The sequence below is a fragment of the Eubalaena glacialis genome, chromosome 6 (genome assembly GCF_028564815.1).
Source record: "Eubalaena glacialis isolate mEubGla1 chromosome 6, mEubGla1.1.hap2.+ XY, whole genome shotgun sequence".
Taxonomy (NCBI): domain Eukaryota; kingdom Metazoa; phylum Chordata; class Mammalia; order Artiodactyla; family Balaenidae; genus Eubalaena; species Eubalaena glacialis.
This window is the reverse complement of record NC_083721.1, coordinates 6307238-6327012: the sequence shown is the minus strand read 5'-3', so window position 1 is coordinate 6327012 and position 19775 is coordinate 6307238. Positions and strand designations below refer to the sequence as shown.

The 19775-nt window shown below is 45.0% G+C and overlaps 1 protein-coding gene across 2 annotated transcripts; it reads right to left on the bottom strand.

Moving 5' to 3' along the window:
• Window positions 1–6941: 6941 nt before the first annotated feature.
• Window positions 6942–19106, bottom strand: PSMG1 (proteasome assembly chaperone 1). Of its 2 annotated transcripts, XR_009701233.1 has the most exons (8): window positions 18961–19106; window positions 17558–17664; window positions 16148–16299; window positions 13748–13810; window positions 10972–11170; window positions 9952–10088; window positions 8284–8488; window positions 7083–7152 (listed from the first exon to the last, which is right to left on the bottom strand). XR_009701233.1 is itself a non-coding variant. In XM_061192863.1 (7 exons), exons 1-7 carry the CDS (start codon window positions 19095–19097, stop codon window positions 7078–7080), a joined length of 870 nt encoding a protein of 289 aa, XP_061048846.1. In that variant the 5' UTR covers window positions 19098–19106; the 3' UTR covers window positions 6942–7077. The 2 variants fall into 2 exon arrangements, 1 of the variants encoding a protein (XP_061048846.1); XM_061192863.1 differs by lacking the exon at window positions 8284–8488 and having other exon boundaries at window positions 6942–7152.
• Between the last annotated feature and the right edge of the window lie 669 nt (window positions 19107–19775).

Sequence of the window (19775 nt, the reverse complement as noted above, 5' to 3'; positions counted from 1 at the left end):
CTCAGCCTGGCAGTGTCTGAGCCACAGCCTACACGGCCTCTAATTCCCTTTCCACTAGGACCTGAGACTTGGACCCTTGCTCTGTCTGCCCAGCCAACTGCCCATGGTTTTCAAACTGTTGCAGCAGGAAACGGGTTCCTACAGAGACTGCTGTGTTCAGACCAGGGAGGAACATCAGGAGAGCCAGGCCCGGAGCTCTGAGCACGTGGCCCGCAGGCACCTGTGATGGGAACCCTCAGGCAGAGCTTGGAGAGGCCACCACTGGGCAGCCTTGCCCCGTGTCACCCTGGCCTGGCCAAAGGCCGCCACCCGGCGTCCAAGTGCCCCAGCTGTGGCTGAGCTGGAGCTGCCAAGGCTAGGAGCCTAGTTCTTCTGGACCGTTTCCCCCCCCCAGCAAGGTGGAGCCCAGGCTCCGGTGACGGCAGGGCTTCCGGTCTGCTGGGTGGTTCCAGCCGTGAGGCCCCGGGGACCTCGCCTCCCCATCCCCGGGGCAGGGCAGGTTGTCAGGACTGAATCCACTCCTTACCAGGGCCCGAGGCTGTTCTACTCAACTCTTTTGTATTGTCAACTAGGCTCTTCCTAGGCCTGTTTCAAGAGTGATATGGTATCAGGAAAGGGATAACTTAGGAGGTTGGGATAAACATATACACACTACTATATACAAAATAGATAACCAACAAGGACCTACTATATAGAACAGGGAACTATACTCAATATCTTGTAATAACCTATAATGGAAAGGATCGAAAAAAGAAGATATATAGATATATATAGATAGGAATCACTGTGCTGTACACCTGAAACTAACACAACATTGTAAATCAACTATCAATATATTCCAAAAAAATTTTTTTTAAAAAATAAACAAGGGACTTCCCTGGCAGTCCAGTGGTTAAGACTCCGTGCTGCCAATGCAGGGGGTGCAGGTTCGATCCCCGGTCAGGGAACACGCCGCGCGGTGTGGGAAAAAAAAAAAAAAGAGAGAGAGTCACACACACATACAAAACAACAACAGCAACAAAAAGAATGATATGAAATGGCAAACATAACCCTGCCTAGGCAACGTCACGTACAGGGTGAGGATTTAACAAGCATGAGTCCCCTCTCCTCTGGTTAATCGCAGTAGCTTCTTTTTAGGAGGGAATTCCGGTGGAAGGGGAGTAGACGCATCGCCAAATGGCACCGAGGAAGGAGAAAGGAGAGGGGGGTTTAGTTCATTCCGTTCATCGTTTTTCTAAATAAGCAAGTCTGATGTTCCTGGCTGGAAGTTATCATTTCCCACAAGGAACAACACTGACCTGGCTTTGTTGGAAACCGTCCCCTCCCACCCCATCTCTTGGCTCTGCCGGAGGAAAAGCCAGGACAGCCCAGATAAACCTGCAGGGAACTCAGGATCGCCTTTGCGAGACATGTCAACAGTCATCAACATGATTTGATTTTCATCTCCCCTTCTTTGCTTTTCTGAGGCACTAATGAAGAGTGACATTGCCGTGGGGTTTCACAAATTATAAAATATAATTTGCAGATTATGCCGAGACAGGGCTCCTATTTGTGGTCGTAATGGAGTTTATTTAAGCAGCGTCAGGCAGTGCTTTGTTAAACAGGTCATGAGATGGGGAGCTGGGGACAGTGCTCATATTGCAAAATGGTTGTGGCGGCCGTATTTAATGGGAGGGGGTGGACCAGACTGGATTACCAGCACCGAGACATTCTAAAGTTGGATGATTAGCTCAGGAGCTGCACAGACGTGGGCGGCATGCCATGCAAACTGAGTTCCTCCTGTTATTGGAGGCTCTCGACCAAGCCGAATCTGAGTTGTTCTTGAACCCTGATTTATCTGGAAAGTCCCAAAGGGGAATCCAAGCTGCATCAATCAGCCCGCTTCCCTGAGAACCCAGAATTCCAGGCTGCTCTGGAGGCGGTCAGCTCCCCTTCTTTTTCTCTTTTCATCTTTCTCACACCTTCCCCTTCTCTCTGCCCTCTCCTCTGCACAAATGAAGATCGCGAAATTTTACAACTCAGAAATGAGTCTCCATTGCATTGAAAAGAGAGAAATCAGAAGTAATCGTTTGTGTACGTTCTACTGTTTACTTTTCTCCAGAAACCACCACCATTCACATTCGTGATCCACAAATCCTAAACCTCAGAACAATTATTGATCTGTTACCCTTTATTAATCTCTGTGCAAAGTAAGGACTATGTAACTCATTCAACCAACCACCACACTGAGAAATCCAACCTCATTTTCCTTGATGTGTCTTCAGCATGAAGCCCAGCTAACAGTCCTTCCTGCTTCAAGCACCTTCTTCACAGGCTTCCAGGAAACCATGGTCTCCCAGCTCCATCCTCCTTTACCGGAGGCCCTTCTCGGTCTCCTGGGATCTCCCTGACCACTGACACTGCAGGGCCCCGGGGCTCAAACCTCAGTCCCTTGTACACATTGCCTGGTGATCTCACCCAGCCCCAAGGCACTAAATGGTCCCTTTGCCGATGACTCCCATCTTTAGCCGCCAGCCGGGACCTGTCTCCCAAACCCCAGGCGGTGTCCAACTCAACATCTCCATCTGAACATCCAGCTGACACCTCGAACTTATACCCAGAACCACACTGGGCTTCTCTCCTTAACCTGCAAGCACCCCCGCCTCGGCTGATGTAATTCCACTCTACTAGGTGCTCAGAACACAGACCTGGGGTTCACCCTGGCTCCTCCATCCATCCAAGCTGTTAGCAAATCCTATTGGTCAGATTGCTCAGTGGCTGGTGGGGCGGTGTAGATATGAGGAGTGAATATTATTGGGAGAGAAGTCTCACATATCTGCACTTGTTAAGAGCAGAGATGCTATCTTTTCAAGGCTGTTTGTAGAGCAGACGGTCTTGGAAGATAGAGATGGTGTCTCCTGGAGCAAAGGGCAAATCTGCTTAATGTCCAGTGAAATAATGTTTCCTACAGAGAAAAGACAGGTTTGCTTGCTGTCCATCATAAATGATCTGGACTCCCTAAGCCTGAGGGTCCTCAGTGGTGATGCACACCCACTGCGATCACAGTATCCACCTGGATGGTTCCGCATCATCCTTGTAGGACTTGAGGGGGGCAGGTGAAACTGATACAAACAAGAAGCACAGGCTTCATGCTATGCTGTAATACAGTCCTTTGTCTCTATCCCAGGGTCTCAAGTCTATACCAGGATCCAGGAAATTGTGGCAGGCTTACCTGTAAGTTTGCATGTCAGCAAAATCCCTGACCCTTCACAGTTCTTGACAGTGTGATGTTCGGAGCATGGAGCGAACTATGATTATATACATGGAGGGAATTCGTGGTTAGGACTCCACGCTTCCACTGCAGGGGACATGGGTTCGATCCCTGGTCAGGGAACTAAGATCCCGCAAACTGTGCAGCGCGGCCAAAAAAAAAAAGATACATAGAAAGCCCAAAATGTTTTAAGGGTGTTGTATTTCAGGCTCTCATTTTCTATGAATCAGAAAGCTACAGAGCTGCTAACAAAGGTCATTTCTTTGAGAGTAGACAAGGCATGAGATGCAAAAGGACACCTTAGATAAAGGCTGAGAATGAGACTGAAGAGGCTCTGCCAGAGGACAGAAACTGGGCCTCGTCAAGGAACACTCCCCACTCCCAGGGGAGGGGAGCTGGGCACTATTTGCCCAGCGGAATTTCAGAGTTGGTACAGACCAATGCCTACGGTCTATGTCCTAGTCTCTGCCGTTTCAAATGGAAGCACTTCCTGCAGATGGCCTGTCCCCGTCTCACCGCTGTGCGCTGGGTGTGTAGAGAACAGACAACTTGTCTTTTTAGTTTGTTGGTTTCTGTAGAAGATGCGTCTAGACCTGATCTAGGTTACAAGATTCTATAGACTTCAAGACGGATACTGGATGAGACGCTGGGTGCCCTAGGGCTGGGATGCACATATTTTGCACGTGCAAGGGGCACGGATAACTGTGGTCAGAGGGCAGACCCGGCACAATTAACGGCCCCAACTTCTCACGCCCCCCCGCCCCCGCCCCATCCACACCTTCTGGTGGTGCCCCCCTCCCCCACACTGTCTCTGGATGTGACCATGGGGATTACAGCAAACTTGATACAGAAACCTGAAGCAGCACTTGCTGGTTCCTGTTCCCTCTCCTGCTGCTCTGTCATCACCATGAGAAATGCCCAGGCAGCCCTGACCCAGGCTTGTCTGCTGGGGGAACAGGAGTGACACATGGAAGGAAGCCAAACCACACCAGCTGAGGCCATCCCAGAGCAGCCAGGACCCAGTCAACTCACATCAGACACCTGACCGCAGATGCAGGAGCCAAGACCAGCTGACCAGGGTCACTCATCCAACCTGCAGACTCGAGAAATGGGTAGTGGCTGCATTTAGTCTCCAAGTTCAAGTGTGAGTATTAGGCAGTAATAGCTAGTGGACAAGTTATCATTTTGTTCTTATCTGCCTGGCACTTTGGCCTTTAGGTTCAGTACATCTAGCTTTTTATGTCTTCGTTCTTACCACTGATGGGGCTCTTTTAATTTACAGACTCCAAGTCTTTCTTCACTTCGGAAAAATCTCTGTTCTTTGTCATTCATTACTGTCTTGATCTGATCCCTTCACCAGGACACTACCTACATGTTGGAGGCAAGCTATCTTGTGCCACCTCGTGTTACCTTTCCATTTCTGTCCTTCGGCAACTAAGGACACCACCTCAGCTTAGTCTCCAACATAACGGCTCTGTATGACATACTGTAATTTACATGTAACAGTATATACACTTCAGATTACATACTGCACTCGTTCTGCCCTTCTATACAATACCGATTTTAATTCTAAAGTTAAAATTTTGTCTCTTTCAAAATCTTCTATGCAGTTCTTAAATTTTCCTTTCAGCTAGCTTCATCTCATATATTCTCATTCTTTCAGAAAAATCCAAAGTCTCTGAATTTTAAAAAATAGCCGTTTTCTATAGTTTTCAATAGAATGCTCTTCTGTATTTTTAAGGCAGTTTCCTATCCTTTACGTCACCAGTTCTCTTCGTGGGGCCCACGTATGTTGTTTCGGCTACTCCTCTTTGATTGGGAACCCTAACCAAGCCCGACGTTTGCCCGGAAAAGGCGACCTCCCAAGTCCGCGAGCTCTGAGTCCTCCCCCGACACCTCCCGCGCCCCCCCGCTCAGGGCTGTGGACCCGCACACCCTACACCAAGTCTCTGGTATCTCGCTTTTCACTACGGCCCCCTCTGCTGCACTGATGATCCATCTCCCGCAGGTGCCACCTGCTGCTTCTTGCAGCGGCTTACTCCCGGATAGCTGAGGCCGCCTGTGATTCTTTCTTTACCAAAATTAATGAGAAACAACCATCCCAGGGTATCTGTTTTTATCGTTTTCCCAGGATCACTCCTGATGAAACTTTCCCAGCTACTCCACTCCTGGCCACTCTACATTGCCCAGAATTGTGGTTCTCAGATTGGTGGGAGGAGTGCTGAGAAGGGAATGGCCTCTTCCTGGCTGCACCACGAGGTCTGCATCTTCGGGATGTGTGTACACAAGTGTGTGTGTGTGTGTGTGTGTGTGGAAATACCACTCTACTGTTCATCAAAAGCATTTTTATATTTTTATTCTTACAACCACCCAACAATGTAAGCAGACAGAATCCTCATCAGGCAGATGAAAACCTGAGACTCGAGGGAAGTAACACTGACTGCACATTTACATTAATTCATTAAACTTTGATTTCTAGTTTTGTTTTTGTTTTTTTTAATTTGGTTGTGCCAGTTCTTAGTTGCGGCACGCATGTGGGATCTAGTTGCCTGACCAGGGATCGAACCCAGGCTCCCTGCATTGGGAGCACGGCGTCCTAACCACTGCGCCACCAGGGAAGTCCCTGATTTCTAGTTTTACCTGCAGTTTACAGATGAGGAAACTGGGCATCTGCCCTGCTTGAGGGCATCTGCCTGAGGTCACCAGCCGGTAAGGGTTGCCCTGAGATCTGAACATAGGTTCATTCCAGGATGGATCTTCCTTACTTTCCACACTAACCCTCAGGGCAGGAAAAGACTCCAGCTCCAGCTGGGGCCAGAACCCAGTGTTACCTCAGGGCTCTACAAACCAGTGCTGAATGGATACATACATTCTTGCAAGAAGGAAAATATTTCAGTTTCTATCACCCGGGCACGTTCACGTGTGCTGCGCATAAGCCTCACAGCACTTGACTACGAGAGAAACCGAGCTTACCGGGGGAGCCAACAGAGTCTCCCCTGCCCAACTCCAACCAGTAGCAACAAATACACTGAATCTAGAAGACAGAAATGGGTAAGCTGTCTAAATCTATAACATATCAATGACTCAATAACGAAATAGGAGGAAAGGAAGAAGACATAAGAAGCACTTCTCCACTCCACCACCTTAAAATTTATCTTCACTGATGCAGGTTACACTTTAGTTTGTGGGTCTGTGAAGCAATGTGGCTCCTTGGAGCTCACGATCTAGTCACATTCTAGTGTAATACTCTACCGCAGTAGAGCTGGGGACATCGACACATTAACCTTGCCAAAGAGCCCAGAAAGTCTGCGTAAAGAGGCTACTGTGAGATATTACTGAAAGTGAGGAAACACAAATTTTTTGGTTTCACTTTGAGTAAATATATAACTTTGATTTTTATTCACAAAACAAAACAAAAAAACAACTGAAGAACTCATAAAATAGAACCTTTCCAAATAATAAGAATCACCAACAGATCATCAACTTTCAGGTTTCATACAGAATTTTTGCACCGAAGTATATATTTTTCCATATTATAAAACCTGTTGTTATCTGTAGCTTTTTAACAATTTAACTCTATTACCTTAAAATATTCAAATAAAACAATACTCCCACCTAGTGGATAAAGAAAAACGTCTGGCTTATTTCAGGTGTGAACAGTACCAACATAAAAAAGGAACAAAAACTACAATGAATTTAAAATAAGTTTATTCTGTTAACATCCTCAAAATACTCCCCTGAAAAAAAAAAGTAACCTACAAAACAGTGCAGGCCGCTCCCCTTAAAGGAATGGATGGGTAATATACTCTACAAAACAATCTTTGGAATCATGTGTAAATGTTACTCTGAATCTCATTTGTTGTCATCAGTTTCTTCAGTATCTCTGTGCTCTGGGGAATATTCTGGAAGGAGAGAAAAAAGGCGTTCATATAGTGAGGCTGAGCATTCAGTCAGGAGCAAGGCACACTCTCGAGGCAGAAGCAGAGAAGGGCACCACACGTGACAGGCCCTGCCCCTCATCTCCTCGCTCGGCAGACGGGACATCGAGCGTGTCCCCCCGCCCCCCGCCCGAAGCTCTGCCAGGACCTCAGGACTCCCGGGAGCCTAAAGCCCTCAGACGGACACGACACTCTGCTTGGCCCACCTCTCCCACCTGAGCTCACGCCCGTCTGCACCCCAGCACCACGCTCCCCACCGTTCTCCTCACACGCACCCTGAACTTGCCCACTTCATGCCCATGCCGCCTCGCTCCGCACGTTCCTCCCCCAGGACTCACCCACCCGCCCAGTCCAGCTGGAGGGCCACCCTCCCCCTGGGGCCTCTCCTCGGGTCAGCCTCGCCCCCACCCCCCGCCCTGGCTGGCACCTGGCACAGTGACCGCCTGCGCCAACTCCAGGCTGTGGACCACCCAGCACCGTGGGGTCCACGCAGCAGGCGTGCAAAAGAATTCCATGTTGTTGACCGAATACCACTTTGAGGACAGACGCGATGACCTAAGCCAGGATGACTGTATCTGGTCACTAAGAAAACAGCACCCTTCAAAGAGCCACTTCAAAAAAGTTAATTAAATTTCCTCTCCAAAGAATATTTTTAGACACTGGAAGTTGACTGAGAGCCCACATGGCGGATGATCTGCAAGTCTGAGAATGAGCACAGATGCTCCTGGAGCGCCCGTGCCCGGAGCACCGACCGCACCACGGGCAGAACCCGCCCGGCCCTCCTGCTCAAGCCTCCAGCTCTCTCCACCGTGCTCACCGCGGGGCTAACTGGCCGCACGGCAATGCTGCTACAAAAGACGAAACAACGGCCGGCAGTCTGGGTCTCTCTGTTGACACAGGACTCTCTAAGTCACTTAGGTCTTGGCCCTCATGATGGTGTGCAGGGTGACGAGCAGACCTGGCATCTTACAACAGGGGATCGTGACAACCATGCACATCGACTTGACAGAAAATCCGGTGACAAAACTTAGGGGAAGCGTGAAATAGGAGAGGGTAAAGCCAGACCGTGTACTACACTAGAAAACGGTAACACACCAGTTCACAAATCCTTCGGTGATCTGAAGGTGCAGAGTGGAGTCCACATTTCCCATCCTACTTAGAACATCCACCAGTGGACATGTGACAACAGGCCAAGAACAAACAGTGCAGAAAAAGTTTCACAAGGCAATAAGGAGGCTCAGGTCACACATATGCATCCCAGGCTTGGAAACTGATACCTCTCTTAATGAAGGAAGAAATTCTGGTGAAAAAGAAAAGGTGCAATGCTGAAAGAAGAGACAAATCAACAAGCCTATATATATATGTATGTGTGTGTGTGTGTGTGTCCGCGCACATATATGTATACGTATATATACATACACACACGTATGCTCACATATATGTACAACTTGGAAGACAAGAGCTTAGGTACAACCAACAGAATCTGTTATTTGCCCAGTAGCGCCAGAAATTTACATACATTTTAAATGTATTCAAATATTTTGTATTTTGCAATAAAATCTTTCTAAATCTGTTATTCATTTCTCATGTTTCACTATGTCCTCTTTAATGTCCCTCTTTTATTTTTCGTTATTTTATCTTTTGTGGCAAACTGCCTTTCAGACAATTAGTTATGTGATGAAAATTTCTGCAGTGAACATGCTTGCGGCCACGATGTCTGTGGCAAAGATGCTCCAGTGAAAGTGCCCAGAAGAGACACAACGGCCATGGCCCCTGCTCTCAACGAAGTGGGAAGAGCCAATCGGTTAACTACAGATGCAAGCAGCACTATTAGTTACTATATCCTCGGAAGGAGATGCTAAATACAAAATAACTCAATTTGTCTGAAAGATTATCCATGACTCTAGCTCTTCTGAAAGATATACTTGAATTATACTAAGTTACAGTTTCACTCTTACTAATTCAACAAATGGTTGAGGGCCTTCCACACATCATATTCAGGATGATCTGGGGACACCAAAAGGGAAAACATTCCCACGGAGTTGACAATCTAACTAATTTATGAGAGCTATGAAATGAGATGACGCCAACAGAACTTACAAGAAAAGCTGCCCTAATACTAATGGCCATTCTAGAACAAAACAAGGCTTCCAACTTGGAACAATGTTGTTATAATCTCTTCCCTTTAAGGAAGAAGTTCTTAAACCAGGAGTCCACGGACTTTCAGCTAATCTCTTAGGGAGAGGACTGGAGTTCCTAAACTACCTGCAATTACTGGCAAAACTTTTCTATACATGTTCCCATATGTATTTTTCTGGGAAAGGAGCCCACAGATATATCCAGACGGAGAGCAGGGAACAGATTTATCTCATCGAGTCCCACGCAGGATTAAGTGAATAAACGTGACGATCATGTGATCCACACTGTGCTCAAAAATGCCTTCTCAAATATTACACCTTCCAGATTAATTAGTTACAAAAACTTCCTGAACACTGGAAACATCTTTCCACACAAACATCTGGGATTTAAAGCACTGATCCATCCTGACAAAACATGAACAAAATATTCTCCAAGTTACAGAAGTATATCTAGAAGAATATGTGACAATCAAATTCAAACTGCCAGACCAGCAGTTTTCTCTTTATGTGGAGAAGAAAGGATCTCTACGTGCTGCTTAGGTTTCACACTGATACCACACGTTTATGTTTGTTACTAAGTTCATTACAATAACTCAGCTATTAAGTCAATGAGATAAAACCTTACCTTAACCAAACTTTTCAAGCTTCTGGAAGAAAGTACAGGCTTAAAAGCTTCAACTGTGATTAGGTCTAATTTCATCACATCAGTATAACATAAGTACAGAATTGCAGAGATTTTCCATACTTGACAATAACTCAGAACTATGAATATACAAGAAAAAAAAATCACTTAAGTTTTCTGTTATATGATTTTAAAATTAAATACCTCTAACTCATAAAGGCTGCTTTTAAAAATAGTCATCTCTGTTGCCTCTTTTAATCAAAGCATTTACTGACATTTTGAACCAATTATAATGCACATTTTCTTTCAAAGCCAATTTATTTTCCTAAGTTATCTCTTGCTTTTACAAATATGTTTATTTAGCATTTTCTGAACATACTACTGAGACACAGCTGGGTCAGCTAAGACACAAGATTAAAATTTTGCTGACTACACTAAAGTAAATAATAAATATACAATGCATAATGTAAAATATTTAGCCATTTATTCTAGTAAACTTAACATTTAAAGTTAAAAACCTTTTATTTATTAACAAATAACACTGAATTATATATTATAACATATTAGCCACTAAAAAGTGACAATCATAATTTGATATGATGTTAGGGTATAATTAGTAACAGGAATAAAAAATAAACTATTGAAGCAACTACCAAAATTCAATGTCTGAAGCTTCTATTCTGACAATTAAAACATACTTTACCAACTTCTCATACACCAACAATTTACATCTAACACTGGCTTGCATGATGAGTTATCAAAGACCAAAAAGAAATGGCAACTCTGAAGCTAACAGTTAAGAACTCTGAGCTGCTCTCATACAACTGTGTGTCTGGAAAGTTTCAACACTCAAACCAAACAGAATATACCAGCAACTAGAGCAACTACTGAGGATAAACAGCAATACAATGGTATCAATCATCATTAACAAACTACCTCAAAAAGATCCCTACTAGTCCAACTAATAACTATGAATAAAGCAATAACAAGATAAAATGTGAATGTTATGCACTGTAATACCACCTGCCGCAGGAAGGTCATGTACGATATTTGGTTGTTCTAGCAGTGAACAGCAAGGAGGCTCTCTGAAATTCTGTGTTTTTAGGGCTTTCAGGAAAGGAGTATGAAGACTGCTGGTAGATTCTGAAGTTTTATAGTCAGTAACATGTCGACATGTAAGAATAGTTACTTGCATATTCTTCCTTGGACAAGAGCCAAAAACCTAGCACAAAATTGATTTCAAATTAAAATATATATATATAATTTTGTGACAGAATAGAAACATCCCTCTAGTTGTTTATCTACACCATTCATATATATATATACACACATATACACACACACACACCTTGCAGGGGTGGAACTGTCCATGGAAAAACAAAACCCATGCTTTGCTGTGCCCTCACCTGGGTCTGATCTTAATTCTGTCACTTTCTAGGTGGGTAACCTTCTCCAAGTTACTTTCCTCACCCGTGAACTAAGGACTACTTACCTGAGGGAGGTGTGATCTGGATTAAATGAAGTCAGGAACGAAGGAGGCAGAGCAGCTGTTATAACACCCAGGGATGCCATGGCAGGTAAGGCAGTCACTCAGCTATGAGCACCTGTTCATTTACGCCCTCTCCCACCCGCCACAGATGCCTGCAAATTATTCTTTTCGGTTTGTTCCAGTTCGTTCTGTTTCTAAGATCACTACTTGCAATCAGTGTGGAGAACAGTGTTACACTGAATAGAAGTGAATGGGAGTGACACCCATTCTTTACTGGATAAAGTGATGTGATCAAGATCTCTTCTAACACAGGTATCTCTAAGAACGCTCCACTTAGACTAGTGTTGTATCAGCAACAGGAAGTGATCCTTTCACTAATATAATAGGTTCAAGAACACTGTATTAAGGATGTTTCTAAGAACACCACTTGCAAGTTGCACTCATAACAGTGTTTTATCAGTGCAATTGATTCTTAAATTCACTTTTAAATTTATTTCAATTGTAGACTACGTTTCAATCGCTCAAGACCTCTAAGTTGGTATTTCATGGATTTCCAGGGACCCTTCCAGCTTTTAAAATCTTTGGTGATGTAAGGAAAAAAAAAAACAAACAGCTATCTTTTAAGGAAAAAAAGAGTAGATTTTAGGTCATTGCACCTTGTTTGAAAATATTTTATGAAGAGAACAAAATGGCTATTTCAAATAGCAAGGGAACTGAAGATTTTATATTATGTGCCATAAGTGATTTATAAGGCTACTTTAATTACAGTGTAGCTTTATAAATAAACACAAAACTTAACACCACATACATTTGTCAGCAGACAAGTCCCATTTAAGGGCTATAACATTACTCACAAGGCCTGATTTATCATCCTCGCTAAAATACTTATCATCTGAAGCCAGAATACTTGACAACTGTTGGACTGTGTGTGATTATCAGGATTATGCGGCTGACATGAACCAAACAGTAGAGGGACCCAAAGAGTATCCCCGGGGGAAAAAATACTGATTAAAAAATTCTGTTTTGGAAATGCATAATTCTACATTTCTTCAAGTCTGAGAGAGAAAAGCTGTTCCATAGTACAAAAATAATAAAATGCCCTACATACATTAACAATACAAATTAATATGGCAGTTTCCTACCCTTCTGAGATCTGTTGAAAGCTATGGACTCTCTCTCTAGAAAATACACATAGGTACACAGCATAAAATCACATATACAACCATAAGATTCACAGATCTTATTAGAAAATTCCTCATTTAATAAAATGCATTGAATAACTTTTAATAAATGTTTCTAAGTATGCCAATCTGGTTTAAAGCAGGTGTACACCAAATTTTTTATTTCTAATGAACTTAACTGTAATACCTACATAAAAATATGCCTAAGATTTAAGTTGCAATGTTGAAAAGACGTATATAAAAGGGCTATTTCATTTAAAAATAACCTGCAACTACCAACTGGACTTCCCTGGTGGCGCAGTGGTTAAGAATCCGCCTGCCAATGCAGGGGACAAGGGTTCGAACCCTGGTCCGGGAAGATCCCACATGCCGCGGAGCAAGTAAGCCCGTGTGCCACAACTACTGAGCCTGCGCTCTAGAGCCCACGAGCCACAACTACTGAAGCCCGTGCACCTAGAGCCCGTGCTCCGCAACAGGAGGAGCCACTGCAATGAGAAGCCCACGCACCGCAACGAAGAGTAGCCCCTGCTCGCTGCAACTAGAGAAAGTGCGCACAACGACGAAGACCCAACGCAGCCAAAAATAAGTAAATAAATAATTAAAATAATAACCTGCAACTACCAAAATTAATGATTATTCTCTAAAATTTCTAGCTGAGTTAAGTTCTTCACTGAAAAATTTGTTTTAGTGGACACATACCATGTGCTCAATTTTCCCACAAGATGAAGCCTCAATTGATCCATTCTAATGCTACGAAAAACGGATGAAACCCTGGTGTGAGTGTCAGCTGAGCGCCAACCCCAGGAACCCAGTTTCCCACCTCCCGTCCCTGCACTTCCGGGCAGCATCGTCAGCACGGCCCGTTTTCACCCGTGGCTGCAACCCTGCTCTGTTTCATGGGGGTAACTTGTTCCAACTATGTCTTATGTCTCTATGACCACCGATCTTTAGCACATCGCTGATCACATTTGCCAAATGAGTTCTTTTATTCTTTATATTCTATAACAAACTCCTACTATATTTCTAAGGGAAAAAGCAAATACTTACCCTGCTTCAACATCTGACTACATAGGTTTAAGTGTAAAGATACTGAACCTTGATAAAGTAGCAGCCCCAGAATCTCTCTTACCTTTTCCAGCCACTGATACTGCTGATCTTCAGCAACGTAGCAACTACATTGACAGAGCACAACCTGAAAATCAAATCCCGAGTTTTCTGTCAGGTCAAATAAATGTTACACACCCCCCACACTGTCATCATATACCCATCATGTGAATCCCAACATAACCTCTGGATAACACTTGTTTTGCTTAATCTGCTACTGCCTTACTTATTTTTCTTTAAAATGTAAAAGTTAAGAATCAAGCCACTACTGGCAGTTAGTATCAGAGAAAAGTGCACATTGACAGAGCAACTGTGAGGGCTGGCACAGGAGATTCTAAAGACACTATCAGTAAGTACTACCGGAGTCCTCTTTATAAAACAGAGACGACCCCAGGCCTGCTGCCCTTCCGGGGGTCGGTGGTGCCACACACTGTGAAGATCAAACTCAAAAAGCATTACAAAAACAGTAAGTGCTATCAGCACAGCAGCCCAGCAGCACCTCAGCCCAGCGGTACCCCAGGACACTGCTGACGCCTGGAAGGCGATATTATTCTAGAAACCATGTCCAGACCATGTGCTTGAAGTGAAAACATGCAATGCACAATGCTGTAAAAGGATGACATTCCTGATTATTAATGCTTGTGGAATGACAGCATCCATAAAAGTCAACTTTGTCTTCTATTGAAATATTGCCAGAAACACTAACACTTAATGACACAAGTGGGAAAAAATGAAACACAAGGACTTCCCTGGTGATCCGGCGGTTAAGACTCCGCACTTCCACTTCGGGGGCATGGGTTCGATCCCTGGTTGGGTGGAACTAAGATCTCACATGCAGTGTGGTGTGGCCAAAAAAAAAAAAAGAAGAAGAAGCACAAGAGGGAAAAAGGGGGCCCAGGGATAGGGGGAAGAAAAAGACTAGATATGTAATTATCTACACACAAAGATTCTGGATAGTCAAGAGACACCCAACCAATCAATGGTATAACTAAATGCAGTAACAGAAATTTCTACTGCTTGACCTCCATGATGTATTCTAGAGTGAAAACTTTCCACTAAGGATCAGATAAAGAACATGCTTTGGGACTTCCCTGGCGGTCCAGTGGTTAAGACTTCGCTTTCCAATGCAGAGAGTACAGGGTCGATCCCTGGTCAGGGAGCTAAGGTCCCACATGCCTCGGGACCAAAAAACCAAAACATAAACCAGAAGCAATATTGTAACAAATTCAATAAAGACTTTAAAAATGGTCCACATCAAAAACTCTTAAAAAAAAAAAAAAAAAAGCTTAATTTCCTTATTATTTCCTATAAATACTGGATGTTTACAAAAATCCTTATGTAAACTTTAATAACTTTGGATAACACATTACAAAAACAAACTGTAAGTATTACAAAATCAAATTTTATAGTTTTCAAGGCTAACATTATAGTATTATGGAATTACTGACTTCTTGCCTTGTTTGACTCCCTGCCCCTGGCCTCTGTTCAAGCGCTCCGCAGCTGTGAAACGGCACTCTGTCAGACAAGCAGGTGGCGAGACAGACATCATCTGCTTGGCCACCTCACCTGCCTGACTTGTCTCCCAAACCGCCCAGGACACTGCTTTCTCTCAATGAACCCAAGGATAGGATTAGGACAAACGGTTCCAATGAAATCACTAGGCATCAGCTACAGAGTTATCTTTCATAACTTAAAAAATCAGGATGAATTAGGAATTCCCTGGCGGTCCAGTGGTTAAGACTCTGCACTTCCACTGCAGGGTGCATGGGTTTGATCCCTGGTCGGGAAACTAAGATTCCGAAAGCCGAGGGGAGTGGCCAAAAGAAAAAAAAAAAAAAATCAGGATGAATTAGGCGAGGATGAAAGCTTGAGGTCAACAGAATTGTATTTAGAATGCACGAAGCATCCATTTGCTCAGTGTTAACTCAGTCCCTAGGCTGTGCTCAGCGCTGGCTGAACACCGGGCGGGTATACAGCGACAAAGCAGAACCCCCTGCTTCCACAGCGGGTACGCATTTTCCCATGTTTACATTTGCCAGCTTAAATCATTCTTTGAATGAGGGCAAAGTTTAAATATCTAATGTTTCTGGTTTGTTTCTAAAAAAGTTATTTCAGAATTTCCTCAGAAGTTTACCAACACACCACATTAACATTTATATAAACAAAAAAGTAACAACATTGTTGACCAAATATGCTTCAATAAAAAAAGTTTTAATTAAAAAAATTTTTAAATTTGTTTTTAATTTTAAAAAATAAAAATAAAATAAAAAAACAAGAACCAGACAAAAAAGTGGTTACTACCACTGCCTACAGGCAGAATTCCTCAGCCCAAAAGGAGATATAAAGGAACATGGAATTCAAAGGAACACTACATAAATGATGCCTAAGGAACCCCACTTAAACATACAAGTCAGGCCCCACATACCGAGGGATTCGATTTTAGGTGATAAAACACACAAAAAGCCTCTGTGGGGGACAGGTGTGTAGTGTCCACTGTCCTACACCATTCATTCCAGAGTTTAGCACAACCAACTTCTTCCCAGACTCCTGAATTCATGATGAATGATGACAAAAATGCTGTGAAAAACAATTCGCATAAGTTAGTGTTTGCTTCTGCAAGTTGCATTTTCTATTCAATAAAAAAAGATATTCAAGTTACTTGAGAATCTTAGAGCTGAAAGAGCCATTGAGACCATCAACCTTATGCACACCATCATCTTGCAGAAAAGCACACTGAGGCCTCAAGAAGCTAAAGGCCACACCCTGAGTACAGGTGGTACTGGAGCCAGGAATCGAGAAGACAGGTTTGCTGACAGACTTTACCAGACTCACACTGTAACACACTTGTGGAAAATTTCAGGCCAGGAGAACTTCATGTGAATGAGTCAGCAGTTGTTTACCATGTACTGCTCTACAAGCACTAGGGGGACCTTACAGGGCAAGGAATCTTCACGGGGGTTCCCCAAGGCTCTCCTCCAAGCCTGTGAACCCCCTAAAACGATACAGGTTTGTGTACTTGTGTGTGTGCGCGTTGTTCTAGCTGCACTCTGCACCGTTCTGGCTTTAACCTGTCAAATGAATTCATATATGTGAAGATCTTAGAAACCAAGTACTGAAAAATGTAGCAATTATTATTGTCATTTTTAGAGTGCTCCATATGTGTTTAAAGAAGTTGGTTAACTCAGAAACATACAAGGACCACTGTGACAAGGGGGCCGTGTTGCACATGCCACCGCTGCCCTCCCAGTCTGGCCACGACAGGCCCAGAAGCCTAAGAAAACCTGTATACTAGAAACAGTGTTTCCTTGACTCCGTAAGTTCCCGAAGCCAAGAATATTTCCTCTAAATCTCATTTTTCAAGCTTATCAAAAAGACAGTGCCGCAGGAGCAGGGATAGAATTCACTCAGATACAAAGTTACTCTGCTATGACTTTTTCTAAAAAAGTAACAGACATTTGAAATCTTTTATGGTGGAAATAAATAACTGCAGCTTTTGCTCTTTCAACAAAATGTGCAGTCTAGGGCTTCCCTGGTGGCGCAGTGGTTGAGAATCTGCCTGCCAATGCAGGGGACACGGGTTTGAGCCCTGGTCTGGGAAGATCCCACTTGCCGCGGAGCGACTGGGCCCGTGAGCCACAGTTGCTGAGCCTGCGCGTCTGGAGCCTGTGCTCCGCAACAGGAGAGGCCACGATGAAGAGTGGCCCCCGCTTGCCACGACTGGAGAGGGCCCTCGCACAGAGACGAAGACCCAACACAGCCATAAATAAATGAACAAATAAATAAATAAAATTTTGAAAAAAAAAAAAAATGTGTAGTCTAATGCACTTCCACTTACCTACTGCATTATTTCCTATAGCAATTATAAACTTGGAGCAAGGATATTTTTCTAGCAGAGAAACTTCCAAAGTTGTTTTTGTTTGTCTTCGAAGGAGCCGCACCTCCCTAACACAAGAAACGAAAGACGAAACGAAAGCAATTGAAATGTAATCAGTACTATACTATGACAAAAAGGCTACTATAAATAGGATTTTGTATTAAGTAAAATGCAAACTTTAATTTTATAAAGAACATAATTATAATCCTAAGGAAACAATGGATTCAGGCAACGATAACTAACAGGTAAAACCCTTTGCTGCAAAGCTCCTGGAGAACTGTACAAGAGGGATCAGGCTGTCCAGCTGACCCACTGATCAATCCATCTTAGCAACCCTAAAAGTGGGACAACTGGGCACAGTGCGCAGTAAGAAACTGCAAATACCACCTCCGAGGCATCCGTGCCAGCAAAATACTGACCAAGCCTCTTAGAAGGAGCTCCCTTTACAGGAAATGCAGGTGATGGACACACATCTGCATACATGACACCAAGAGGAAGCAATCAGGTAAATCCAGAGCACGGGACATCCTGCAGGACAATCAGTCTCTCAGCCAGGGTGAAAAAGGAGGGGCACTGCTCCAAACGAAAGGAAGCTCAAAAGAGGAAACATCTAAATGTAAGGTGCGGGCCTGGCCAGGATTCTGATTTCCAGAAGCCCACTGTAAAATGTCACGTCTGAGACAACTGCATAAATCTGACCATGGACTGGCTATTAAACAGTATGCAAAAAGTATTATTGTTACGGGGGATGACAGCATACGTAAGACAATGCCTATATCGTTGAGACGCATTCGGAAAACTGTAGCGGTGAAAGGCCACGGCGACTGGCACCCACCTAGGGGGTGGAGGGAGATAAAAGAAATGTGGCAAAATCTTCATAACTGTTGAACTTACGTGACTGAATGGGCTTAAAGTGTCATTTTACTATTTTCTCCAGTGTCTGTGTGTTTGGAAATAATCCATTTTTTAAAAAGACATATCCATCTGCTACTGACACATAATGATAACTGAGGTGTCCGGCGGAGAAGAAAGTTCTAAAAGACCTGTCTTATGTCCCTGAACCAAAGACACGACAAACCTGGGGCGGGAAGACAGCCCTGCAGCGCTGGAAAACCTAACAAGCCCGCAGGAAACCACCTGCATCAAAGCTAAAGGAAGCCTTTAAAGACGCGAGGATCCGACGGCTCCACGGAGCCTGCAGCAGGCCCCGCGAGCCGCGTCCACCCGGCACCCCCGGAGCTGTCTGGACCCCCTGTGCCCCCCGAGGACCGGTGCCGAGCGCGGAGCAGCCGCGACCCCTGGGCCTGCGCGTCTGCTGCTGCGCCCGCCGGGCCGGGTCTGCGACGGCGCGCCCAAGACCTCACCTCTTCCGCGACAGTTGCTGCCGGACCTCCCCGTCTTCGGGCGTCTCCCTCCTCCCCTCCTCTTCCTCCTCCTCCTCGTCCTCCGTCCCGGCTCGGCACGGCGCCCTCACCACCTCCCCGAAGAACGTTGCCGCCATAGCCGCCCTCACACCCTCCCGGCCCAACTGCGGCTCCACAGCACGACGCATGCGCCCCGCGCAAGCGCCCCTGAGCACCGCCACACCGCCCCCCCACCCCCGGGCACCACCCCCGCGCATGCGCCCCGGTCCTTGCGGCGGCGCAAGCCCGGAGCGTTTATTCTTCAGCCGCCTGAGCTCGGCGGGGCCACGGAGAGATCGGAAGACTGCGGGCTAGAGAGGCGAGAAACGAGAGGCGAGCCGGGGGGCGGGGTCTCCTGTCCAGCAGGTAACGGGCAGAGGAGGGGCTCGGCCGCCCCAGCCCCAGATTGTAGCGCTCCGGGAAGAGGCCAGGCTGGTTACCTTTCCTTCGTTAAATCCGTTTCCGTTTTCTTCTCCGTTAGGAGTGACTGGGTGAGCTTTGGCTTATTAAGCACCCGGCTTCAAACCGCGACCGCCCCAGGTAGGTGCCGGCCCGGCGCGTCCTAGGGATAGTGGACAGAGGGCGGATGGAAGGGCAGGAAGAAATACAGTGCTTCGCGGTGTTGTAAAAATGAGCCTTTACTCTGGCAGTAGGAAGTCACATTTCAAAAGCTGATGCTTGTCAAGCTGATCTAAAAGACTTCATGAGAATGCAAAAATAGTTGCTTCTTTTTTAAAACTTGGCCATTTCTAATACAAAGTTTGTTTTCGTTTTAA